Source organism: Dipodomys ordii, unplaced genomic scaffold (genome assembly GCF_000151885.1).
Source record: "Dipodomys ordii isolate 6190 unplaced genomic scaffold, Dord_2.0 Scaffold196, whole genome shotgun sequence".
NCBI classification, from domain to species: domain Eukaryota; kingdom Metazoa; phylum Chordata; class Mammalia; order Rodentia; family Heteromyidae; genus Dipodomys; species Dipodomys ordii.
Genome location: NW_012267412.1, coordinates 1,727,306 through 1,754,574, shown reverse-complemented (window position 1 = coordinate 1,754,574; position 27,269 = coordinate 1,727,306). Strand labels below are relative to the sequence as shown.

At 41.0% G+C, this 27,269-nt stretch overlaps 1 protein-coding gene across 1 annotated transcript in view; it reads right to left on the bottom strand.

Annotated features, from left to right (window-relative positions):
• The window catches only part of LOC105999688, a 34,873-nt gene extending 14,716 nt beyond the window's left edge, over positions 1 to 20,157 (bottom strand). Inside the window, exons 1-4 of the mRNA XM_013034769.1 lie at positions 20,123 to 20,157; positions 16,932 to 17,059; positions 12,343 to 12,422; positions 3,889 to 3,958 (exon numbers count right to left, since the gene is read on the bottom strand). Coding sequence (XP_012890223.1) covers positions 3,889 to 3,958; positions 12,343 to 12,422; positions 16,932 to 17,059; positions 20,123 to 20,157 — 313 coding nt within the window. The remainder of the gene's footprint in view (positions 1 to 3,888; positions 3,959 to 12,342; positions 12,423 to 16,931; positions 17,060 to 20,122) is intronic.
• Positions 20,158 to 27,269: the final 7,112 nt, after the last annotated feature.

Genomic DNA, 27,269 nt, shown 5'->3' with positions numbered 1-27,269 from the left:
GGAAGAAGAGGAAGAAGAGGAAGAAGAAGAAGAAGAAGAAGAAGAAGAAGAAGAAGAAGAAGAAGAAGAAGAAGAAGAAGAAGAAGAAGAAGAGGAAGAGGAAGAAGGAGACAAGGAGGAAGAGGAGGGGAGGGGAGGAAGGGGAAGAGGGGGAGGAGGAGGAGGAAGAAGAAAAAGAAGAAGAGGAGGAAAAGGAGGAGGGGAAAGAGGAGGAGGAAAGAAAAGGAGGAGGAGAATGGGGAGAAGGAGGGAAGGAAGGAAGCAAGCAAGGAAGGAAGGAAGGAAGGAAGAGAAAAGAAAAGAAAACCATAACTGGGTGCTATGGTGGCTTTTCAGCAGGTGCAGGGTAAGGAGATTGGAATTTGGTTCCTGTCTTGTTTTTTCCTATGCAGGTGGTTTGGTATTCAATAGACCTCACCTGAACACTGCATTTATGGGGACTTGAATAACTGCAACCACTCACGAAAGCAAAGGATTCTTGCAAGCTGAAGTGTTCAGAAAAGTTCTCCTCTTAGAAGCCAGGCCTCAGATAACTGTTTAAGAACCTGTAGACCAGAAGCAGGACAAAAGAAGAGAAGAAAAATATTCCATTTTTAGAAAACCTCTTTGACATAGACTTATATTTGAAGATGTTTATTGAAGTGTCAGCAAAAAATTATATATATAGTCAGCAATACATACCCATACGTGTATATAGATTGGTATATGTATATATACATACATACAAAACTGCCTAAATACTGAGCCAATTAAACATAATTTGTAAGTCCATAAAACCAACTGCATTGAATCTATCCAAATATTTTCAAATAATAAATATACTCAGATTATAGTGTTTAATCTTTTTTTTTAAAAAAACACACATTCTAGATAGTATAATCTCAAGTAAAAATATCGACCTTAGGAAGACAAATCTATTCCTAAAAAGAAACTCTGTTCCTTTTTAACATCTTTCTTAATTTTTCAAACTGTTTATAATGTGTAGATACTATTAATTTCTTTGCTTAAGGTAATTGTAATATATGTATATATGTATGTATGTATGTATATATACATATATATATATATATATAATTTACCATCTTAAGCAATTTTGAGTAGGTAGCTTAATTAAAAACATGTTTTAAGAGCCAGTACCTCAGGGTGGACTGCTTGCCTAGCATGTGCAAGACTCTAGGTTTGATCCTCTGCACGACAAGAAGAAACAAAAAGAGCAAAATCATTTTTGTTTTGTTTGTTCATTTGTTTTTGAGATAAGGTCATAGCACAGACTTGCCTTGAACTTTTGGTCTTCCTGACTCAGCTTCCCCAGTACTTGAGGCACTATGGTCAACAACCAATAATACACTTTTAAAGCCTTCTTCTTTATTCTTTTGTTTTGTTTTGTTTTGTTTGTTGGTTGTGGGCTTTGAGCTCTGAGCCTGAGCACTATCCCTCAGCTCTTCAGCTTAAAGCTAGTACTCTACCACTTGAGCTACAGGGCCACTTCCGGCTTTCTGGTGGTTTATTGGAGATAAGAGTTTCACAGACTTTCCTGCCTGGGCTGGCTTTGAATCGCAATCCTCAGACCTCAGCCTCCTGAGAAGCTAGGATTACAGGCGTGAGCCACCGGCACCCGGCTCTTCTTTATTCTTTAAGGGAAGACAATCGCTAGGCCCAAGGCCCTTACTTCCATAGAGCAGCCTGACAGATGGCATGAGTAGAAGCATAAAGTTAGTTCCCACACACTGAACCCTTCATCCCAGGAGATACCAGTATAGTTTTGGAGTGTGTAACTTGCCTGGTGTGTTTGCACTTCAACCCCTGTAGAACCAAAACACTTTATAAGCTTGTCATGTCTGGAGAATAAGGCCTCCTTCACACCCAAACCTCTTTAGAAAGACCTTAGAAAGACAAAAACCTTCGAGTTTTCAGGCACTTCTCCAATGTTCAGGAAATAAGGAAGTCCCCCCTTGGGCTCCATAAGTTCCCTTGTGCCTCCTAGAAAGTGCACACAACAGGACCGAAGACTCTTCCGCACAGGTTCTGCAGGACAGGCCTCCTGCTGCAGCTTGTGGAATGAATCACCATGTAGATTAGAAGAACACCTTGTGTAACAGAAACAAGTCTGAAGGGAAGAGCTACCTGACTGTGGTTTTGTATGTCTGCTGTATGCCCATATCCAGTGAGGTGATGCCATCCTAGCTCATGGCCTTAGTCCCCAGCAGCTAATACCACCATTTCTTGTATCCATTCTTTTCCTCCTCTGTTTTCATGTATCCATGTCACATATTCAACTGTCATTATTCATCTCTCACATCCCAAGCACTATGTTAGGAGTGCAATACTAATACCACAGAACCTAGTCATAATCTTATTACATGCCAGTTTCTGTCCTAAAAGGTTGTGCAGTGAATTCTGATGACCACCAAACCAGGAAGGGACTATTATCTTCATTTTATACATGCAAAGATGAGCTGCAGGAAGAATAAAATATGTGGACAAGAACATAATTCCAGATCACAGAATCTCCCTTTCTCAGCATTTACTACAATGAACAGCAAGAACAGAAGCAATATATTTTAAAAGTTACCAGCCAATTTCACTTTTATTCTTTCTTTCTTTCATTCTTTCTTTCTCTCTTTCTTTCCTTCTTTCTTTCCTTTTTTCTTTCTTTTTTTGGGGGATCACTCATGGGGCTTAAAGTCTGGGCCTGGGCATAGTCCCTGAGCTCTTCAGCTCAAGGCGAGCACTCTACCACTTGAGCCACAGAGCCACTTCCAGTTTTCTGGTGGTTAATTGGAAATAAGAGTCTCATGGACTTTCCTTCTGGGGCTGGCTTTGAACCATGACCTTCAGATCTCAGCCTCCTGAGTAGCTAGGATTAAAGGTATGAGCCACCACCACCACCCAGCTAGTATCTCACTTTCAATATGCTTCCACCAGGCTTTGACCTCCTATAGATACCATATATAAACTTCAGCCAAAGATTTTAAAAATTTAAAAAATGACATCACTAGAGAATAAGTGGAAGCAGGTAGAATCTGGAGGAGAATCAGATCTTAGGAGCATGGGATGGTAAGGGATGACTTAGCTATCTTTGTAATTTTTAACATGAGTCTAGACTGAGATTGGCACCCTGGGGGATGACTCAAACTCTAATAGAAGGTGCTGGAGAGAAGGGGTGGAAGGTACTAGAGTAAAAGAGACTCAGATCACAAAGCTGGGTCAGATCCCAAGCTTCAATAAGAAAGACTTGGATGAAGGGTGGGTCAGATTCCAAGCCTTGTACATACACAATGCTTACTCAAAACTAGCTAGAAATAAGGAAAATGAACTGAGAGCTAAGCTGCTGCTCAAGGGCAAAGTGTTGCAGTTGGATCCGACTAATTTAATTGCTTGCTAAAACCAAGCTTCAACATCCAACAGAGGAAAATAATAAGATGATACATCTCTACAGCATAAGTTCACAGTACCTATGATATAATACCAAATAATTCAGCCTACAAAGAACAAAACATCATGCAAGGTTCAGACAAACCACAATCAACAGACACTGCTGCTTATAGTTACAATTTTGGTATGTAACACTTCACTAGCTAGCCTGCATTGCCCATTGCTCAGATCTAGTCTTTTCCTTTATTCCAGTTACTCCCTTCCCCTTCCCCATTCCTTTCTATTGGGTAATGAACAATCTTGAGGACAATTTTTGTTGAAGCAGTTCATTTGTATGAATATAGGACAATGAAACCTGTTAAAATTGTTTTAAGAAAAGAAGTAGTAAGGGAGAATGACAGAGGAGATGAGTTTAATCAAGATACATTGTATGTACATGTGGGAAGGTCACAATGAATCTCCCCTTATACAAGGAATTTTGTGGATATAAAAATATTTTTAAAAATAGCATACTTACAGCTATCTCTTGATCTGCTGGGTCACTGTGCTCCTCATCTCGGGAGAAAAGCCTGCAGACAGCCTCCTAGAAGATGGTGACAATAGAAGATTGACACCACGAGAAGATAAACAGGAAACAAACAATCCCAAAGTTATAAAGATGCAACCTCAGAAGTCTGTGCCAACAGGAGACGGACAGTCATTGACGCCAACAGGAGATGAGTGATTCTGAAAATGTCCAACAGTTTTGGGAAACCTTAAAAACCCACCCTCCTCCTTGGGACAGGATCTGCTGTCTTTGAGATGCTAAGGTTCTGAACACTTTAAAAGCAAATTAGTAAACGTTCACTACTTTTGCTCCCAAATCCTGTTCTCATTATTCTAATGGGCATCAACTTCAGAGAACTGAAATTTCTGGTAACAAGAGTAACTCTAATATTACAACTGATATTTATACTCATTTTGCTAATAAACACCGGCTCCTTCCTTGGGTTTATAAAAGCAGGAAGAAAGCTTAGCAGGCTAGCCTTGATGTTCTTTGCTCTGTGATATTCTGCCTGAAATCACTCTGCAAGCATCTTAGAATCCAAGAAGGTTAGAACTTATTGGTGACATATTTACAAGAAAGGTGAATAAACTGCTCCCAAGAAAAAAAACAGTAGAGACTCCTCAAGAATGACCACCCAGGGGTTGGGAAGGTGGCTCAGTAGAGTGCTTGCCTTGCATGCTCGAGGCCCTGGGTTCGATTCCTCAGCACCACATAAGCAGAAAAAGCTGGAAGTGGCACTGTGGCTCCAGTGGTAGAGTGCTAGCCTTGAGCTGAAGAGCTGAGGGACAGTGCCCAGGCCCAGAGTTCAAGCCCCACAACCGACAAAAAAAAAGAAGAAGAAGAAGTAAAGTCTACTAAAAACACAAAATGTTCAAGAGTAATAAACTAATAAAATAGTTAAAAAAAAAAAAAGAATGACCACCCACTAGGCAATAATTTGATTTTTGGCCAGACTGCTGACCTCAAGTTCTGATAGCAACAAATTAACAACTTCTCCAAAACCCTTCCTAAAATAGGGACTGAACAGATGACTGTTACTGTTTATGCATACTTTTTGCCCCTTGGCCTAATTCTTTCCCTATTTAAACTAAAGTTCCTTTCTATACCTGAAAATGGGCTGAAGTGCCTTTTCCTCTTCCTGAGATTAACTTCCTGTGCAGTTTAACAAATCTCTTTTCTCTACTTTTTGCTATTCATTTCATTTGGCATTGAGTGACCAGATCTGATATATAGAACCCCTAGAGTTTGGGCCTGGACTGAGAAACTCTGATTCCAATTTGATCTAAATGTTGGAATTAATAGATAATAATTGTTAAGAATTTATTACAACTCATTTCAACAAAGTAAAGTATACTTTCAATGAATCTCAAATAAGAAGTAGAAACTATATAAAATTAATCAATGGAAATTCTAGAATGAAAAAATCAGATGTTTGAAATTAAATCTCATTGGATGAGTTAACTTTTTTTAAGTCAGAAATCATAGATAATAAAACTTGTCCAATATGAAGGCAGAGATTTTAAAACTAACAACTCTGTACTGGGCATTAGTAGATCAGCTATAATCCTAGCTACTCAGGAGGCCAAGATCTGAGGATCACAGTTCAAAGCCAGCCCAGGCAAGAAAGGCTCTGAGACTTTTATCTCCCATAAATCAGCCAAAAGTTGGAACTGAAGGTATAATCCAAGTAGTAGAGCATCAGCCTAGAACAAAAACACCAAGGTTCTGAGTTCAAGTGCTAGTCCTGGTTGCACAAAACAAACAAACAAGCCAGGGACTAGGGCTTAAATGCTAAACTTAATAATGTCACATAACCTTCCCATTTCAGTCACATACTCCAGCTATAAAGTAGGTAGCTCAGACCAGTGGAGTAGTTCAAGTGGTAGAGTGCCTGTTTAGCAAGCACAAGGACTTAAAGTTAAACCCAGTATTATTCAAAAGAGAGATGTGTTCACAGGAGTGTGAAACACTGAGTTCAAACTCCAGTACTGCTAAAATAAGACAATAGTTATGTTTTGTTTTTGTTTTTGGGGGGGTCCGGTCGTGGGGCCTGAACTCTGTGCCTGGATGCTGTCCCTCAGCTCTTCAGTTCAAGGCGAGCGCTCTACCACTTGAGCCACAGCGCCACTTCCGGCTTTTTTCTTTTTGCTTATGTGGTGCTGACGAGCCGAACTCAGGGCCTCAGGCATGCAAGGCAAGCGCTCTACCACTGAGCCACCTTCCCTGCCCCAATAGTTATGTTTTTATCAACCAACCAACTCATGAGCCTCTGTCTACAACTATACATATAATTATATATACAACATACATATGATAAACATATACACATAAAACATGATTCTAATTGTGGAGCTACATATGAGTATGATGGGAAGGGAAAAAGGAAAAAGAAAGATGGAGAGTGAATAATTTTGAAATACAGTACACCTATGTATGCAAATGGCATGAAGAACCACAATGAAAGAAGTTGATCAACGGAGGATTGGAAAGCAGGGAAACAGAAAGAAATTGAGAGGGTTATTCTGAGTAAAACACATGTATATCTGAAACACATTAGGAAATCCCTTTGTGTAATTAATACATATAAAAAATGAATGACAATAAATAAAACAGGCTCAGATGAGAGTGACCGCAGTGATATAGGGGAAGGCTAACAAAGAGCCTAAATGGGGGTGAGTTTAATCAACATGGTTTATTTGTATCTATGAAAATAGAATGATGAAACCTGCTAAAACTGTTTTAAGAAGGTTCAAGGGATAGAGGAGAATGATAGAGATGAGGTTAATAAGAATATATCTGATAGATGTCTGGTAATGTCACAGTGAATCCTCCCCTGCCCCCCCCCATACAAATAATATATATGCTAATAAAACTTCATAAAGAATTCAGTTTCTTTTGGGGCTGGGAAGGTGGCTCAGTGGTAGAGTGCTTGCCTTGCATGCACGAGGCCCTGGGTTCAATTCCTCAGCAAATATAAGCAGAAAAAGCCAGAAGTGGTGCTGTGGCTCAAGTGGTGGAACCCTAGCCTTGAGCTGAAGAGCTGAGGGACAGCGACCAGCTCACTGTGGTTCAGGCCCCACATCCAACCAAAAAATTTTTTTAAATTTCTTTTTGTATGAGTAAATAACGATATTAAAATATTTTTAAAAAGGAATTTGATTTCTTAATAAAAATGTACTATTTTTCAACAATATGGGTAGGGAAGAAGATATTTAGCCATGCTTTAGTTAACTAAAGTTGAGGGGATTTTTAAAAAAAAATAATTCTTTAGATATATAGAGGATGAAAAATCATTTCCAATCATCGCTAAAAGTAAAACAAAAATTTCTTCAATGTTCAGTGTTAAATAACAATAACATAATAGCAATAAAGCTCTGAAGGAAAGAACTTGTGATTTCAGAGTATCACATCCCATCCAAATGCCACTCGAGTATAAATGCCTAGGTAGACATTTTCAGATATGTGAGAACTTAGGTATGTAGCATGCATATATTCACCCTTCTTAAATATATGAATCTTAGTTCGAAAAGATATTCTTTAGGCATCCATATAGTAGTTAGACATAAAACAAGAAGACAAAGGGACAAAATAACATCAGGAGACAAAAGGGAAGATAAAATCCAACAAAAACAAATTGTGTAGCAAAATTTTTCCTCACATTTAACAAACAACTTAAAAATAAACAACAGATTGAAAACTCAGAGACAGAAATACTGGGGGAGAAATCCTGGTAGTGAGCTTCCAATCCATTTAAATATAAAACCAAGGTTAAAAGCAAGGGAAGTTACAAAACAGAATGGATTACAACTGCCATAAACCTTACAAAGAAATGGCAGTGACCAGAAAAAAAAAAACAAGAGAGGAGAAAGAAGTTGGAAGGAGTAAAATAATATTAGTCTCATATTTTCTAGTGGGGCATCAAGTGTAAGTGTCTAAATTTAAAAGAGGGTATTCCCTAGCCTCTAGGGTTCCAAGAAGGCTAGTAGTCAGATATCCAAAACATTCAGAATACTGAATCCCGTATATAGATAAATAGGACAAAGCAATAATAAAGTAGAACAATTGGAATAAAGGCCCAAAGAAACATAGGTTGCACCACTTCCTCCATTTGTGATAGCTAGAATGTGCCTATAAATCTACAAGTAAGCACACTGGGACATGACAAATTATACAGGACTCTTTGCATTCACACATGGTGAGACCAAAGGAGAATATTCTTTGGAGAGAAACACAAAGGCACAGTGCCTATGTGCATCTGATCATATAAAATAATATTTATTGAAATGAACTCCAGGAAATGAAAACAAGAGGTGTTGGGTTTGTTTGTTTTGTTATTTTATTTTATTTTTGTCTTGTTAGTTTATCTGTCTTTGGGAGGGTATGGGGCATAGAAATGGAGGGAGAAAGGGTGAACAAATGCAGCAGTGGTACTCACTGGACACTACATTGAAAATGAACTATACAACTTATGCGTGGGGATGGAAGGGAAAAACTGGGAGAGAGTGAGAGAAAAGGTGACATGGTTCAAAAAGAAATGTACACCAGGTACCAGTGGCTCACACCTATAATCCTAGCTACTCAGAAGCCTGAGATCTGAAGATCGCAGTTCAAAGCCAGCCTGGGCAGAGAAGTCATGAGACTCTTATCTCCAATAAACCACTCAGAAAACCAGAAGTGGTGCTGTGGCTCAAGTGGTAGAGCGCTAGCCTTGAGCTGAAGAGCTGAGGGACAGCGCCCAGACCTAGAGTTCAAGCCCCATGACCGACAAAAAAAAAAAAGAAAGAAAGAAATGTACTCTTTATCTGATTTATGTAACTGTAACCCCTCTGTACATACCTTTATAATAACAATAAAAAATGCATGAAAGGAAAGCAAAAAAGAATAATTAGAATAATAGGTAAAAGTTCTGTGAATGTGGTCTCCCTCACAAAATATTTTATGTACTTTCGCCTTTTTTATTTCTCTTTTTGGCAGCACTAGGACTTGAACCCAGGACCTCATACTTGCTCTTCTTGCTCTCTACCACTTGTTCTCTACTGGCTTTTTGCTGGTTATTTTGGAGATGAAGTTGCCTGGATTTTTCTGACTGGACTGGCTTGAAGCCTCAATCCTCTGGATCTCAGCCCTCTAAGTAGAATTACAGGTATGAGCCATGGGTTCGAGCTTACTTTCATCTTCTGACTTAAATGAAGCACTGTCCAGCTTTTGTTTACCACAAGTGAATGACCAACACCAGTATACTCACACTTTTGGGGTCATTGTGCAGAAAGTTAGAAACTACTTGAACATAGCACTGAGGTAGCGCCACTGCTCATCCGACAAGGAGATGGCTATAGAACAAGGAAGGAAGTGTGCGCAGCATGAATATGCCAGAAAAATGGATGATTTGTGCCTTAGGTGGAATGGCATGTATGGCAAGAAATTTCTTCATCATATTCAGAATAGCACATGATTTAAAAATATTTTATCTGCGGGCTGGGAAGGTGGCTCAGTGGTAAAGTGCTAGCCTTGAGCTGAAGAGCTGAGGGACAGCGCCCAGGCTCAGAGTTCAGGCCCCACGACCGGACCCAAAAAAATAAATATTTTATCTGCATATATTAGCTATCAAAGGGCAGGAGGTAGGCTGGTTGTGATGCTTTCTCACATGTGTACTATACAATGGGTTCCTGTCATTCTCCCCTATCCTCCTGCAATGTTAGCAGGTTTCATTATTCTGTTTGCATAATTCCCAACAACCTGTTTCAGTCTTACCCATCCTCTTTTACCCTCCTTAGCCCAAATTATTTTAAACTTATGAGTCTTGTGCTGGTAGTCCACATCTATACCTTCTAGCTACTCAGGAGACTGATCTGAGGATTGAGGTTGAAAGCTAGCCAGGACACATAAAGTTGAGAGATTTTTTTTTATCTCCAATTAACTACTGAAAGCCAGAAATGGCTCAAATGATAAGCACACACACACACACACACACACACACACACACACTTATGAATTGTTATCCATGTGATTTGCTCAGACAAGAGTGAGCAGAGGTAGATGAAACAGCAGAATGAATCAGTGGATAAGGAGTCTATAGTAGTAAGTAGACTACAATATTGTGCAAGGTTTCAGACATCCATGAGGGTCTTAGAGGAAAAACAAAAAAAAAAGCCCTAGCTGACGCAGGTGGCTCACACCTGTAATCCTAGCTACTCAGGAGGCTGAGGATCTTGGTTCAAAGCCAGCCCAGGCAGGAAAGTCCGTGAGACTCTTATCTCCAATAAACCACTCAGAAAACCAGAAGTGACATTGTGGCTCAAGTGGTAGAACACTTGCCTTGGGCTGAAGAGCTGAAGGACAGTGGCCAGGCCCAGAGTTCAAGCCCCAGGACTGACAAAAAAATCAAAATTCCCTTGTGAATAGGAGGTGCTGCTGCTGCTGTAACTAACTCTTAATGGTTTTTGTAAATGATTTTTCCTCTTTAACCATAGTATAGGACTCAGACAGCAAAGAATGGTAGCAAACATTAAGTTATGGGTTATTGCATGCTTATTGTTCTAAGTTCTTTGCAGGTATTAATTTACCTTAACCTGCTGACAACCCTAAGAAGCAGATGCTATTTCTAGCCCCATTTTACAATAGAGGAAACAAAACACCATTAACGAACTCACCCAAAGTTCCAAAGCTGAAAGTCTGGAGTTAGACTTGAAACCCAGACGGTCTGGCTCCATAGCCCCATACTTCTCTCCCTCCCCTTCCCATCTCTCTGTGAGCAAGTGAATGGTCCAGTGAGATAATCCCATGGGGTGGACAGAAATCTGGCAAGTTGAAGTATGTACACTTTACTCCCTGCTATGGTATTCCATTTTGATTTCTTTTTATAACCAGTGTGCAGTCAGCCAAAGTGCCTCGGTAGGTCAGCATGCAGGCTGCCAGACCTAGGCTCTAGGGGAGCCACAAGTATCCCAATCTCTCCCAGAGTGAAAGAACATTATTCTGATGTGCAACAATTCCTTGGATTGTACTTTTTCCCTACCATTTACTTTTGTTTTGTGCTGGTACTGGGGCTTGAACTCAGGGCCTGGGCATTGTCCCTTAGTTTTTTCAATCAAAGTTGGTGCTCTATCACTTGACCCACAGCTCCATTTCCAGCTTTTTGGTGGTTAATTGGAGATAAGACTCACAGATTTCCTGCCTGGACTGGCTTCAAACTGTGATCTCGGGCTCCTGAGTAGCTAGAATTAGATGTGAGCCATTGGTTCCTGGCTCTTATCATTTACTTTTAAACAGCCAAAAACAGGTAAACAATCCCAAAATACATTTTTGTATTTGTACCATTCTAACACACAAATCCACTCAGAAATACTTACAATCATGCTCACAGATACTAATTTTCTTTCTAAATGATGCAACTGAAGGGGTCACAACCCTGCAATGTGAGGTTCAGCAAGCATGGCCACCTTACCCTTACCACTTGAACAGGACCATCTGCTGTGTACCTTGACAGTCCCTCACCTCTAATCTGCCCTCCCTTCTCCAGTCCAAGGCTTGTGGGGGGGGGGGGATTGTCCATGTGGATGCTGGGGACAGCAGGACAGTTTCTGCCACTGGTCATGTCACTGCCATTTGCTAGGAAAAGCACTTGTCAAGCTACTTGTTACATATGCCTTGATTCCCTCTTATGGAAATAGAAGAACAATAATATATGCCTTAAAGAGTTGTTTAAGTGGGGCTGGGAAGGTGGCTCAGTGGTAGAGCGCTTGCCTTGCATGCCTGAGGCCCTGGGTTCGATTTCCCAGCACCACATAAGCAAAAAGAAAAAAGCCGGAAGTGGCGCTATGGCTCAAGTGGTAGAGTGCTAGCCTTGAGCTGAAGAGCTGAGGAACAGCGCCCAGGCCCAGAGTTCAGGCCCCACTACCGGACCCAATAAATAAATAAAATATTTTTTTAAAAAAGAGTTGTTTAAGGAAATAGCATAAAGCAGGTGTAAGTGGCTCATGCCTATACTTCTGACTACTCAAGAGGTTGAGATCTGAGGATCACAATTCAAAGCCTGCCCATGCAGACAAGTCCATGAGACGCCTATGTCCAATTAACCAATGAAAAGCAGGAAGTGGAGATGTGGCTCAACTGGTACAGCGCCAGCCTTGAATGAAAAAATAAATACTTATAATCATGGTCACATATTCTAATTTTATTTCCAAATAGTGGGATTTAGGGGTTCATCCTCAGGAGTAGCAAAGTCCTGAGTTCAAGCCCTAGTACTGACACATGGAGAAAAAGGAGAAGGAGGGGGAGGAGGAGGAGGAGGAGGAGGGAGTATTGCAGGAATTAATACATACAAAGACTCTAGAACGCTTCCTGGCAAATAGGATCTAGACAATAACTGGTACTGTTGACATGGAAGGGAAGAAAGATGGCATCCATAGCGCATCAAATACCTTGGTTGGAGGAACACAGTGGAGCTGGTTCCTATCTGAAGCCTCGCCCTTGCTGGAGTAGGTAGAAGATGTAGGTGGTCCTGCAAGGGGTGGAGCAGGGTGGTCCACTTCTAAGTTTAATCGTGGGGTACAAACACCAGCTGATTTTTTTTCTCTCAATTACTATCTTCAACCCTACTCTTTTAGATTCTTTTCCAGGATACTAAAATGCACTTTCAAACTTCAGACTCAGCAGTTCAGGACAAGCCTGGAATTCTGATGAGGACCAGCACTTCCAATAAAAGGAAGATAGCTGAGAGTTGCAGGGAATGTCACTCTCCACCCAGCCATTGTTGTAGTCCTCTCTGCCCAGCATTGGACCTCTTTGTCCTCAGAGCGGCAGGTGTCCAAGTGCTTGAGGCTACCACGAGTCTGCCCTTGTCTGAGAACCCCTCTGAGGACTTTCAGATGGGAATGCAGTGGCTCAGCACCTTCCACCCCTAACTGTTCCGCCCTGACAGCCTGCCTTCATGCTGGGTGACCTGGCCTGGGGCACTGCCCTACCCACTAACATGGGCAGAACACTCTGATGTTTGCAGATTGTCAAGGTGAGTCCACAGCGCTACAACTCTCCCTTCTTCCCAGGATCATTGGTGGGGACAGGAGGATTGGTCCTGCGAGTCCTCATTAGAAGCCCCAGGAAGATGGCCATACCTGAGCAGACAGCTCTCTTTAGAACGATGGTCCTGGTCTCTATTATTTTCAGCTGTCCATTCCAACAGAAGTAGAAGAGGTTCTTGGGGGTTGTTTTGAAAAATTATATTCGTATTATTTTTAAGTAGTTGTGCAAAGGGGCTACAATTCAACATGTCCATGTATGAATATAATACATCTTGATCCATGTTACCCCTTTCATCATCCTTCCCAATTCCAACAATTTTCTTAGTTTCATTTCCACATATATACATTGAATGCTATAACTCTATTCTCCCCGCTTTCCTCATTCATCTACCCTCTTCCCCCTTGACTCCCCTCCACACACACCTCAATTACCAGCTTCCTGGTACTCATTATGACAGACTTGTCCAAAAGTATGACACCTTGGAATTCTTCCCTGTATATACCACACTTTAGCTGATACATTTATATATATATATATATATATATATATACACACACATATGACTCTGCACATGTTTATGTATATATTTATAAATTAGATCTCACTGCCGTATATGAAAGGAAACACATGTTCTTTATCTCTCTGAGCCTGATTTATTCCACTTAACATAATTTGATGGATAGACCAGGTTCTGGGTTCTTTCAGAACTGAAAGATAAATTTAGAGAAGGCAGATTTCAAGTAACTTGACTTGATCCTGAGTTTTAATGAAGTCTTTAGAAGGTTTTATGCGAGAAAATGATATGATCATCTATGTGTTTCAGGAAGATCTGTTGGGTGGAAAGAAAGAGGCATCAGAATAGGGGAGTATGCTCAAGAGAGGTCTTGCACTAGGTACGAGGAAGAGAAGAGAGTTTTTGCACAGCAGAAGTGTATTTGCCTTTTGACAGGCCTTCTGGTGCTCAGAGCACAACTCAATGCTACAGCTATGCTTCACTCACCAGTAGTTAGAACAGCCTTTCTAACAAGAGTGCAGAGCTCACTGTATGAGCTAAACTCAGCAAAAACCCTTTGCTGTTTGCACATGCAACTGGGCCTACTCCATAGCCCCTTTGACTCCTAGACACAAGCTGAATTTTCCAGAACTTCGCTGTAATGTACTGTGTGAAAGAGGGATCAATCAATACTTCCCAAAGCAAGATCTCACCTAGAAAACAATGCAGCTCTCACAAAAAAGGGAGGGGGAGGGACCTCAAGGGGAGGGTAGCCTGCCCACCAGTGCCTTAGATCAGACGTAGAAATCCAGGGATTTGCATTCCTCCCCTTCTCCTTCCTTCACCCTCTCTGCACACAGGCACTGGATGAAGACAGATCCCCAGAAAGGGTAAATGTATGATCATCTGAGAAGCTACTCCAGAGAAGTCCCCCTCCCTCTACCCCTGCAATCCATCCATGGAGGTGGGTGAGGGGCACCCACATGACATCTCTCTATGGCCTAGCACACCAGCATATCCCCCGCTCTTTAGTCAGGCCTGTTCCTCTGGGCCATTCTCACTCACCTCTGTACAATCGGCAGCTCAGGGAAGTTTGCCAGCAGGACTTCAGAGGAGAGAAGGAAGCAGGAAGAACTTTAGACTTGGAAAATGCTATGTATCTGTAATTGTAGCCCCAGGCATCCATAATTAAGAAGGTGAAGTTACTTCTAAAGGAATTACATAATGCCTTCCCTGCTAAAGGACATCTTAGGGGATTTTTCTCCTGTACTAGGTTATATTTGCGTCTCACCTCTGTATCCACCCATCTAAAACCAAGAGTATTGACCATCAAAAATATTGAGGGGGGGCGGGTTTCTTGAGCTTTAGACACTCTCTTCCTTTTCAGAATGGGGGAAAAGTTTAGCCAAACCTGCCCTTGACTGGGAAAAGTTGAATTAAAGTAGAGTTGGGGCATGGCGGACTGATTTACACAACTATCCCCATGTCTTCTGAGAATCCAGAGCCAGACTATTGGCAGGTGTCCAGCAGGCACTCTACCAATGTTTGCTGACTAAAACTGCTGTACAAACCTACCATGGCATTTATTTAACATGTAGCACAATTCTCAGTTAACCAGCCTCCCTTGCTCTGTAAATTCTTCTAAAACTAGGAAAGTAAATTTCATTTTTAGGGAAATAGATCAACCAGCATCCTGAGACAAAGAATACTGGATGCGGGGAGAGGCAAAGGTCATCTCAGAAGAGTAACTGCTGGCCTGGGTTTATCACGAAGAGGCATAAACTGTATAAAAACATATGTGAGAAAGAATCTGAGAATATTGCTCAATTGCTAAGAAGCCTTGACCTACTTACTTATCAATTGGAGGCTTTCATTTGTAAAATAAGCAATTTTTGATGGCTTAGTCCCAAAGGGTCATGAAGATGAATATGGTAACAACAGGGCAGTGCCTAGCAGAGCATGACCTTTGAGAAGTGAGTACAGTTGCAATTGTCACCATAATAAATGGAGGTCTCTGTTTCACTATGGAAGGGAGATGGCAGGAAAGGAAAGGCTGAGATGTCTGGGGAGAGATTCTTTCCTTAGGCATTTAAGAAAGGCCCAGGCACATGGTTACTAAGCATTCATTTGTTTAATCTATCACTTAACTAGCTGATGTTACCAAGTGCCTGCTATGAGCCAGGCATGATTGTGGCTACCTGAAGTTCATCCGCCAACAATATAGAGAAACATTCCTGGCTTCGTGGGAGTGTACGTGGCAGTGAAGGAGACAGATAGGAAATGTACACAGTTTATTGTTTGAAGGTGGTGATGGCTCTGGGAAAATACCAAGGGAGTAGAACATTGAATGGGATCAAGACTGAGAAAATAAATTGGGGAGGCAAACACATGGTCAGCACAAATATACCAGCTGTGGTCAAGGTCAAGGTCCTTGAAGAAATGAGATGTGACAGAATTGTACAGGGGGTGAAGGCTCTGGATGTCTGAATCTGTTAGCCCCAGCACTAGACCAAATCCTTGAGCAAGAACCTTGCCAATAGTCTTTCCAGGAATCCCAAGGGATCAAAGTAACCCAGAAGAACAGACGAGTCACCAAGAACTGGAGGAAGAATGTGCCCAAGAGAAATTCCCATCACCCTTCCATGTATCTGTTGGGAAGAAATTCCAAGTAGGCTCCAGTGGCTCATGCCTGTAATGCTAGCTAATCAGAAGGATAAGATCTCAGGATCCCCAGTTCAAAACCAGCCCAGACTGATCAGTTCAAGAAATTCTTATATCCAGTTAACCAGCAAAAAGCCATAAGTGGAGCTATGGTTCAAGTGGTAGAGCACTAGCCTTGAGTGAAAAAGCTAAGGGAGAGTACCCTGGGCCTGAGTTCAAGCCCCAGTATAGTGAAGGGAAGGGAAGGGAAAGGAAGGGAAGGGAAGAGAAGGGAAAGGAAGGAAGGGGAGGGGAGGAGAGGAGAGGAGAAGGAGGGAGGAACAAAGGAAAGAAGGAAAATTGAAAAGATTGAAAAGAAATCCGTTTCAGGATATATTGTTATTTTATGTGGGACAAGTCTCAGCAGGCTGCTACTGAGGGTTACGTAAGACAAAGGCATTTCCCGGGGTTAGAAAAGCTCAAATGGCTGCAGATCCAGACCTTTCCAGCTGGTTTTAATGCTTTAAGCATTAATCTGTAGCAAAGATTAAGAAGTGTACAAAGTATAGAGCAGAAAGAAAATATTCCCTTGCCTTGCATGCATGAGGCCCTGGGTTCGATTCCTCAGCACCACATAAGCAGGGAAAAAAAGCCGGAAGTAGAGCTGTGACTCAAGTGGTAGAGCGCTAGCCTTGAGCTGAAGAGCTGAGGGACAGCGCCCAGGCCCAGAGTTCAGGCCCCACGATCGGACCAAAAAAAAAAAAGAAAGAAAGAAAATATTCCATTTCCCTTATTAGAGCTAATTAAGTTTTAAAATATGTATTATATGCATGGGATATAAAGGTGAAAAGATACCAAAGGGTAGTAATTGCGTCTTCCCTTTCACCTGCTCAGCAGCTTGCTGGCTCTCCTCCCACAGGTGCAACATAGTCAAGGTTACAGTCACGGTCATGATTTTGGTCACGGCTAGTTGTACATCATCCCTGAAGCACACGAGAAATCACTACATACCTTCTTATTATGGGCTAATGTGTTCCCTGCCTCATGCCGGATTTATAGGTTGCAGCCCCAACCTGAGTACTCCAGATCATTGAATTCAGTGCAACATTGAACTGTGTTTTATTTTGTTTTCAAACTACAGAGTTCCTTTGCATGGGTGTTTGGCAATTCATTGAATCCTTTAATATGATTGCCTGGTCAAACATAAATCGATTGAAATTGTTGACAGATATTGTCAAATTGCTTTCTAAAAGAAACTTTCCCTTAGCAAATGTCAATCTCTCCTTAGCACTACTAATATATTGTGCTTTTTTAAAAGAGTAAACTTAAAATAAATTTAAAAAGAACAAAACACGTTTTTAGGCCAGGCAACATTGGCTCACACCTGTAACTAGCTACTCAGGAAACTGAGATCTGAAGATCAAGGTTTGAAACCAACTCAGGCAGGAAAGTCCTTGAGACTCTTATCTGCAATTAACCACCAAAAAAACACTAGAAGTAGAACTGTGGCTCAAGTGGTAGATTGCTAGCTTGGAGCAAATAAAAGCTGAGAGATACTATACAGGCCCTGAATTCAAGCCCTAGGCCCTGAGTTCAAGGGCCTAGGCTGGAACCAAAAAAAATGTTATTATTGCTTAGATGACAGATGAAAAATAGTAATATATAGTCATAGAGATAATTGAGTGACTTGACACATTTAAATAGCTATTCAATTGGAGGGTTGGACTCCAGAGCTTAGTTCTTCACCCACAAGGAAGTCTGGGTAATATAACCACTAACGTGGCCCTGGCTGGGTTTTACTCTCCACCAGTTGACATCCTGTCTTCTACTCATAGCACTTTCCAGCCCTTAATGCCTTCCTGGCTCCTCTACAAGTAAAACCACTATCACCATGGCTGGCAAACATATGAAAATAAATATTTGCAGTTTCATATTTATCTGGAGGAGTCCAGTAGGGCTTCGCTAAATAAAAGTGGTAGTGATTGAAGTCAGCCAGGTAAGAAGCCATTCTCACTAAGCGTGAAAAAGAGGAGGATAATTGAGATTATCCCATACTCAAAACGTTGAATTGTCTGGCAGGACATCTAGTAGAAAACGGAAAAGAATCCTATTTTGCGTCCTTATCCACGTCTCCAGGGGAGATAATCATGTTTGCTCTGACGTCACTTCAGCACCAACAGGTGTGACCTCTTCTAAAGCAGCTCTTCTCTTTAAGAGTCCTATTCTCCCAAAGTGAGATAAAGCAAAGCAAAATGACTTTAATTTTATTGATGAGGGAGGGGAGGGAGGTACTAGGGCTTGAAGTCATGGTCTCACACTCTTGCTTTAACATTTGTGTGGTGGGGGGGGGGAGTCTAGTCATGGGGCCTGAACTCTGGGCCTGGGCGCTGTCCCTCAGCTTTTCAGCTCAAGGCTAGAGCTCTACCACTTGAACCACAGCACCACTTCTGGCTTTCTAGTGGTTTATTGGATATAAGAGTCTCACAGACTGTACTGCCCAGGCTGGCTTTGAACCACAATCCTCAGATCTCACCCTCCTGAGTAGCTAGGATTACAGGCGTGAGCCACTGACACCTGGCAGTGATATGTTTTTTTAATTATAGTAGCAAACCTAATGAAGAAATTTCTAGCAATATATAGAATACTATAGAAAACTGTAAAAGCAAAACAAAACACTACAAACCCTAGGGAAATGAACCCTAAGATATGTATTCAAATGTTTTTTTCTTTCATGCGATTGTTTCTAACATATTTATAAGATTATTTCTTTGTTGCTTTGTATATCCCTCCCTCACAGTATAACCCCTGCTTTAACTGTATTTGATGTGGGTATAATTTGTGGAGGGGAAGGGGAAAAACAAATCATTTAAATAGGGATACAGGTGGACCCATTGCAACAATGAGATGTACAAGTCGTTATGTCGAAAACGTACTTTACAACTTAGGTGGGGGGTGGAGGGGGAGTGGGGAGGATTGGGTAGGGGGGCAGGGGGTGGATGGGAAGGGATGGGAAGGGGAAAAAAAGGAGGAGGCTACAATGCTTGATAAGGAATGTACTCATTATCTTGTCCATGTAATTGTAACCCTTCTGTACAGTATTTTCACAATAAAAAAATTAAAAATAAAACACCACAAACCCACAATCTAATTCCCAAGAACATGTTGTAGTAACTCTTTGCCAAGATCTCCCTGAGCATTACTTAATGCCAATTATATAAATGTGTGTGTGTATATATATATATAGAGAGAGAGAGAATATATAGTTTAAGTTTGTGTTCCCAAAGGTTCATGTGTTAGAAGGTTGTTCTAGGATTTGGCAATAGTAAGGTATGTGGAGGAGCTATGGTGTAAATACATGCAATCTCAGCACTTGGGGACCTGAGATAGGAGGATTGTAAATTCAAGGCCAGCCTGGGTTATAGAGTGAACTTAAATCCTAACTGGGCTAGCAGGATTGTGTCTCCCAAATAATAACAATAGAATAATAACAATAAACAAAAGAGGTAGGGAAACTTTAAGAAGTAAATAGAGGTTAGTAGAAGGAAATCAATGAGGTCACATGGGGGAATGGATGAGCATTCAGAAAGAATTAATGTAATTCTCATGGGACCCTGATTAGTTCTCAAGAAAGCAAATTGAGCTGAGCACTGGTGGCTTAGGCCTGTAATCCTAGCTACACGGGAGGCTGAAGATCTTGTTCAATGCCAGCCCAGGCAGGAAAGTCCATGAGACTCTTATCTCTAATAAACCACCAGAAAATGGGAAATGGTGCTATGGCTCAAGTGGTAGAGCACTAGCCTTGAGCTGAAGAGCTGAGAGACAGCACCCAGGCCCAGAGTTCAAGCCCCATGACTGACAAAAAAAAAAAAGCAAATTATTATTGAAAGAACAATGGAAGTAGCACTGTGGCTTAAGTAGTAAAGTGATAAGCTTGAGCCCAAAAGCTTTGGGATGGCACCCAAGCCCTGAGTTCAAGCCCCAGGATTGGCACACACATAACAAAAGAACAAGACTTGCCCCTCGAGTAGTCTGTCTTCCTGTCTTACCATGTGATCTCTTCCTCCTCACAAGCTCCAGCCATGATACCATCTGCTGGGTTATGGTGAGGGCTCCTTGCCAGAAGGGACTGCCCAACCTTAAACTTTCATCCTCTAAAACTGGAGCCCAAGCATGCTCTTCCTGCCTGGTCCAGGTAGTTATTGTCTTGGAAGGTTCTAGGTAGGACCTGCTAATAATGAGATGTCTTCAGGAAATGCCAACCTTGAGCACTCTGCCCCACAACTTGAAAGCCACAGCTGCTATGCCAGATGCTTAGTACAAAGACAGTGGCCTTCCTGACTACAAAGCAAAGCAGGTGTGCTCTGCTCTCACTGTCTTAGCTTGACCTTTGTGTACCCCACAGAGTTCACAGTTTCCAAGGATGGGACAGAAGAACGTTAAGAAACTCAAGTGGCAAGTGATAGTGTCACTACAGTTCAAGTCTGTCATCATCTGGAACACACCCAAGAAATAAAGAGGCCCAGAACCCAGAAATGTGCCCTCACTGTTAGATCCCAAGTACATTATTGCTCAGGAGTAGGGAGTTTCATGCGAAAATTCCACAGATATGTCCAGTGTATTTTGGGCAAGTTCACCCTCTCTATTATATTTCCTTAGCCTCCCTCTCTCCTTATACCCTTAAAAAAAAACATCTGGTACATTCCTTGCGCTACCTCCATGCATATATATGTAATGGAATTTAGTTCTCTTAATTCTACTCTACTCCCTCCATTTTTCCTCCCCACTTCTACTGAGCTTGCCCCATATACACAAAGTTCCCCTTTGTAAAAATAAATAAATAAATAAATGAAAGTAGCATTTTAAAAAATCATGGTAGACATAGATTTCACATATGAGCAAAAACATACTTGGCTTCTTCAGATTGGCTTATTTCACACAATTTAATCATCTCCAGTTCCATCTATTTTCCTACACAAAGTGTAATTTCATTCATCTTTATAGCTGAGTAATACTCCACAGTGTATAATGGCCACAATTTATTTAGGGGGGGGGTCACCAAGGCTGATTTCTATCACTTGGCTATTGGCTATTATGAATAGTAAGGATTCTGGGGTCATGAAGATTGTGAAAGTATCTCAGCCAAGGGCATCTTCATCATTTCTGATAAGGGTATCCTTCTGTAGATCACTAATCCTTATCTTCTTGTTGGCCACTGTGTGGATGGAGCTCGTTCAGAATTGTGAATTCACAAACAAATAGGGGGAAGTGTGTGCAATCAGCAGCGAGTACCATCAGGCCTGATGTCCAAAAGAGCAAAAGATATTTCTCCAAACACAAGTCAGCACTGGGCCATTTTAGTGCTGGGCTGTAGTACATTTTTCATACTTAGAACATGAGGTATAATATGATTGAAGGCACACTTTTCCTACAGGCTTGGGAAAGTCAGCCTTTCTTCCACTGTTGGCAATAGCCCAAGCTGTGTGCTAGCCAGGCCACTTGATGTGTATAGGGTACCAACAGTTCATTAATTTTCTGTAGTGCTTTATAAATTTGGACAGAAAGGGGGGGGGAACCCTCTTTCTCAAAAACAAAAACTATTTTAGTGGGTGCCCATGGCTCATGTTTGTAATCCTAGCTACTCAGGAGGCTGAGATCTAAGGATCAAAGTTTGAAACAAGTCTGGTCAAGAAAGTCCCTGAGACTCTTATCTCAAATTAATCACAGAAAAAGCTCAGGCACAGCGCCCTTGCCCAGTGTTCAAACACCAGGGACCTACAAAACCAAATACCAACTTCAGACCAAGGGGGCTGGGTGACATTGTCCAAAAAGAAAGGTACTCATTACCTGACTTTCATAACTGTAACCCCTCTGAACATCACCTTTATAAATAACAATTAAAAAATGCTAAAGTAGCAGCTTCCAGTATTTTGTTATGGCAACAAAAATAAGCTAAAACATATGTAATATCAAACTATATCATATAAATTATATATTTCCTCCAAAAATACAGGACCTTTTTCATACAAATGAATGCAGGACTGCTTTACTCTATTATCTGTATAATATCTATTATTAGGTATACTAGAATTCATGACTGATTCTCTATTATGAACAATTAGGCTTTAAATAAGCATTGCTACAATAACCAACTTTGTGTGTCTATTTTCTATTTTTTATTAATGATTTGGGAAGTATTTGTTTATGCTGTACCAGAACTTGAACTCAGAGACTCACATACTAAGCTTTGTAACTCAAGGCTAATACTTTGCAACTTGGGCCACAAGTCTAGCCCAGCATTTTGCTCATTAGCTAAAGATGGAGTTTCACTGGCTTTGAACTATGATCCTGCAAGTCTTAGCCTCCTGAGTAGATGGGATTATAATTGTGAGCCACAGCCTCTCCCCACAGCTTCGTGATTTTTTTTCTTACTGATGATTCCCCAGGTTGACCAGCATTCCTGAGAAAGGACAAGTTCTGTTCATTGCCTTGTAAGCCCATTTGCCTCCCTCCATCCTGACATGCAGCCTTTCATCACTGAATCACTGAGATTTTCCCTCAACTTCTCCATGTGCAAAAATGAGGGTTTGCTGATGAGATCATTGATACCTTTTTCTTTGCCTCTCTGAGTTTTTGTGAAGAAGTGAGGATCTAAAAGGTTTTCCCTGGATTCTTCCTTAGAAACTCAGACATTTTATCCTAGGCCCCTAAGGACTGAAGGCCATCATTCAGTATGGTACATATTAGAAATAGCCCTTTTCATCAGGTCTTCCATGTAAGTGATTGCTGTATCTTCTTGTCACTGGAGAAGATAACAGTGGTCATTAAGAATGTCAAGTCTACTCAGTGTCACTAGGAGTTGACCTTTGTGTAGATACAGCAAACTACCTCTGCCTATCCCTCCCTAGGTCACTCCTCCAATCTAAGACTCTAACCACTTCAAATGAAGTGGTTAAAATTAGGTATCTCCAACTAAGATGTCTAATGTCTCTATAGAAGTTAAGGCTTGGGCCAGGCACTGGTGGCTCACGCCTGTAATCCTAGCTACTCAGGAGGCTGAGATCTGAGGATCGTGGTTCAAAGCCAGCCCGGGCAGGAAAGACCAGTGAGACTCCTATCTCCAATAAACCACCAGAAAACCACAAGTGGCACTGTAGCTCAAGTGGTAGAGCGCCCGCCTTGAGCTGAAAAGCTGAGGGACAGTGCCCAGGCCCAGAGTTCAAGCTCCACAACCGACAAAAAAAAAAAGAAGAAGTTAAGGCTTGGGCTCAGTGGTAGAGAGCTTGTCTTGCATGCATGAGGCCCTGGGTTTGATTCCTTAGTACTACATAAGCAGAAAAAGCTGGAAGTGCGCTGTGGCTCAAGTGGTAGAGTGCTCACTGTGAGCTGAAGAGCTGAGAGACAGAGCCAGTCCCAGAGTTCAGGCCCCACTGACAAAAAAGAAGAAGGAGGAGGAGGAGGAGAAAGAAGAAGAGGAAGAAGAAGAAGGAGGAGGAGGAGGAAGTCGTTAAGGCTATAGAAATGAATGGCCATAGCCAAATGAGTGAATTTGCATATTGCCTGAAGACAACTTTCTTAGGACTTAATCAGAAATCAGAGATATAAGTGATAAGTTCAGCAATTTACTTCCTCACTAATAGCTCAGGACTATAGTAATGGAAGTACCTCAGGACAAGAGCAGTCACGACAACAAATAGAGAAGGAAGAACTCTGAAGAGGCAGGTACTAAAAAGAACAGAATCCGAGAAAGAAGGCCTCAACCTATTAACAAAGAGGAAATCTTACCCTGAATCCTGTCTCTAGTTACACCTGCAAGGTTTCAAGTTCCCTAGACTCTGTTCTTTAGAACCCTGTCCTCACATCACCTTGAATATGTTTAAATTGTCTGTCTCTTTTCACCTTTCCTGCTGCTCGGTCAACTCCCCCTAAGCTAATTGGGCTAGAATTCACATCTATGCACAACTGTAATAGTGTACAGCGAAGTATTAACCAACAGAGAGAAACCTGGTGGTGTCAGTATCTGTCTCAAAGGGACATGATGTTGACCAAAAAGACTATTGGCATTAGTTTAGTCCTAAGAGTGAAGGTACGGTTTGAATGTGGGAGTTTACATTGACGCTGTCATAGGTTAGTGTTCTACCCTGAGTCACTTTTCCACTTCCAACTGTTTTTTTGTCCATCGAGGGGCATGAATTCAGGGCCTGCGCACTGTTTTTGAGCTTTTTTTGCTCGAGGCTAGTGGTCTACTATTTGAGCCACAGCTTTTGTGTGGTTAATTAAAGATAAGAGTCGTATGGACTTCCCTATCTGGGCTGACTTTGAACCATAAGCCTCAGATCTCAGCTTCCTAAGTAGCTAGGATTACAGGTGGACAGCACCTGGCCTACTTCCAACTTTGTGATGATTAATTGGAGATAAGAGTCTCACTGACTGTTCTGCTCAGGCTATCCTTTGATCTCAGCTTCCAGAGTAGCTAGGATTATAGGTGTGAGCCACTAGTATCTGGCGATGATAACATACTTTATAGTCAAAGACAAAATATTCTTAGAAATAAAGGCCTCAAGAAATAATGCTTAGGGAAAATGACAACTTACCAAGAGGTATAAGATTCTAATTCTCGTGAGTTCTGATTCTGTTATAATCACTGATTGTTGGGGGTTCATGATTAAGGGCCACTGATGCTTTTAAGCAGAACACTCATTTAGCCTGAAACAGAAAAGGCTAGTGGTACAGGTTATAAGGACTCTTTATCCTTTGAGAAGGAAGTATTCCAGGATTAGGGCCCATTCTTGTTGTAAAGGGATTACTGTTACATAAGTCAGGTAATGAATACATTTCTTTTTTAACAGTGTCACATCTTCCCTCATTTTCTCCCAGTTTTTCCCTCCCAACCTCCTTGCCCATAAGTTGTATAGTTAATATTCAACATAGTCTAGTGAGTATCACTGCTGCATTTGTTCACCCTTTGTCTCATCATTTCTGTGCTCCTCTTACCCTCCCCTAAACAGATAAACTTACATGTAAGACAGGAGGTACAGAAATTTAAAAAAACAGTGTCAAAGAAGGGGGAAAAAACCCAAGAAGTAAACTAACGAAAGACCTCGTTTCCATTTCTTGGAGTTCATTTCGACAAACACCATTTTATATGATCACATGCCCATATATATTAAATTTTTGTTATCCTTTCCTTTGCTCTCATTTTGTGAATGTCTCGAGTGTCCAAGTATATTTTGATTTTGAGATTCCACCTCACCCCAGTTAGAATGGTCCTTATCAAGAAAACTAACAGTAACAGATGCTGGCGGGGATGTGGCCAAAAAGGAATGTTGGTGGGAATGTAAACCACACTGGAAAGCAGTATAAATGTTCCTCAAAAGGCTAAACATAGAGCTTCCCTATGACCAGCAATTCCACTCCTGGGCATTTATCCAATAGACCACAAATGAGGCCACACTAAAGCTACCAGCACAACCATGTTCGTTGCAGCATTGTTTATCATAGCCAAGATATGAAATTAACCCAGATACCCCACAATGGACAAATAGATCAAGAAAATGTGGAATATATACACAATAGAATTACATGGTTCCATCAGAAAGAATAATATTGCACCATTCATAAGGAAATAAAAAGATTTGGAAAAAATTATATTAAGCAAAGTAACCCAAACCCAAAGAAACACAGGTTGCATGGTTTCCTTCATTTGTTATAACTAGAATGTGCCTATAAATCTACAAGTAAGCACTCCAGATGGTCAAATAACTTATGTGGCAAACAAGGGCCAAAACGGCCAAAAGACTACACACATAAAACTGCCTTATCCAAAACTAACACCTATGTCTGATAAGGATTCCTGATAACAATAATTAGGCAAGGCATTACTCCAAGAAATAGTGAATGATATCTTAGCCATTTTATCATTTTTCCACTATTGATAAAAGATTACATACTCTTAAGTTCAAGAAGTGAAAAGAGATGAAAGCAGGATAAATAAAAATAAATTCAGACTCAGATAACGTGCGCTTCTACTGGAGAAAAAGAAAAAGAGATAACTTTTGAATAAACAACAATTACACTATTGGAAATCTTTTAATGGCAAAAGAGTAGAATTTGTGTATGCATGTGTACGCCCCTGCCAGTCCTGGGGCTTGAACTCAGGGCCTAGACACTGTCCTGAACTTTTTTACTCAAGGTTAGTGCTCAACTATTTGAGCCACAGCTCCACTTCCAGCCTTTTTGATGGTTAATTGGAGATCAGAGGCTCATGGATTTTCCTGCCCATGTTAGCTTTGAACCACAATCCTCACATCTCAGCCCTCTGAGTAGCTAGGATTACAAGCATGAGCCACCAGGGCCCAGGTGTTAGTGGAATTTTTAAAGAAACATAATTCAAACTAAGGTGTCATTCTGAATGAGAATGAAGTGAATATTTAAATAAATAGATATACACTATGCAGAAAATAAACCATGCAATTTGTGGGTAGGGATGGGAGGGGGAAAGTGAGGGAAAGTAAAGGGATGACGTCCAAAAAGAACTGTACTCATTACCTGACCTATGAAATGGCAGTGATAACAATAACATCATATCTAAAAAATCAAATACCAGAGAGATCACCACTATAAAAACCTCTAAAATATGTGTGTATGTGTATGTGTGAAAGAAAAATATAAACCAGATATTGGTGGTCACACCTGTAATCCCAACTACTCAAGAGACTGAAACCTAATGATCAATGGTTCAAAGCCAGCTTCAGCAGAAAAAGAAAAAAAATGGTAGACTTTATCTACAAAATGACCAGAAAACAAGATCAGGCTGAATGTGTAGTTCAAATGATAGAGCACAGCTGGGCAAGCAAGTCAAGCAAGCATGAGGCCCTGAGTTCAAGCTCCTGTACTACCAAGGAAAGAAAACACACACACACACACACACACACACACACACACTAAGATACTGTTTTATCCCTACTAGAATGATTATTACTTACAATTCAGCAATCACTAGTAAATGCTAGTGATGATATGAAGTTGAAACTTTTATACACTGATGCTGGGAAGGAAATGGTGCCAACACTTTAGAAAACAGTTGTTTAGTTCTCCCAAAGGTTAAACATAGAGTCATTACTTCTGGGTATATACTCAGTTGTACTGAAAATATTTGTGTATGTAAAACTTGCACACAAATGTTCATTGGAACAT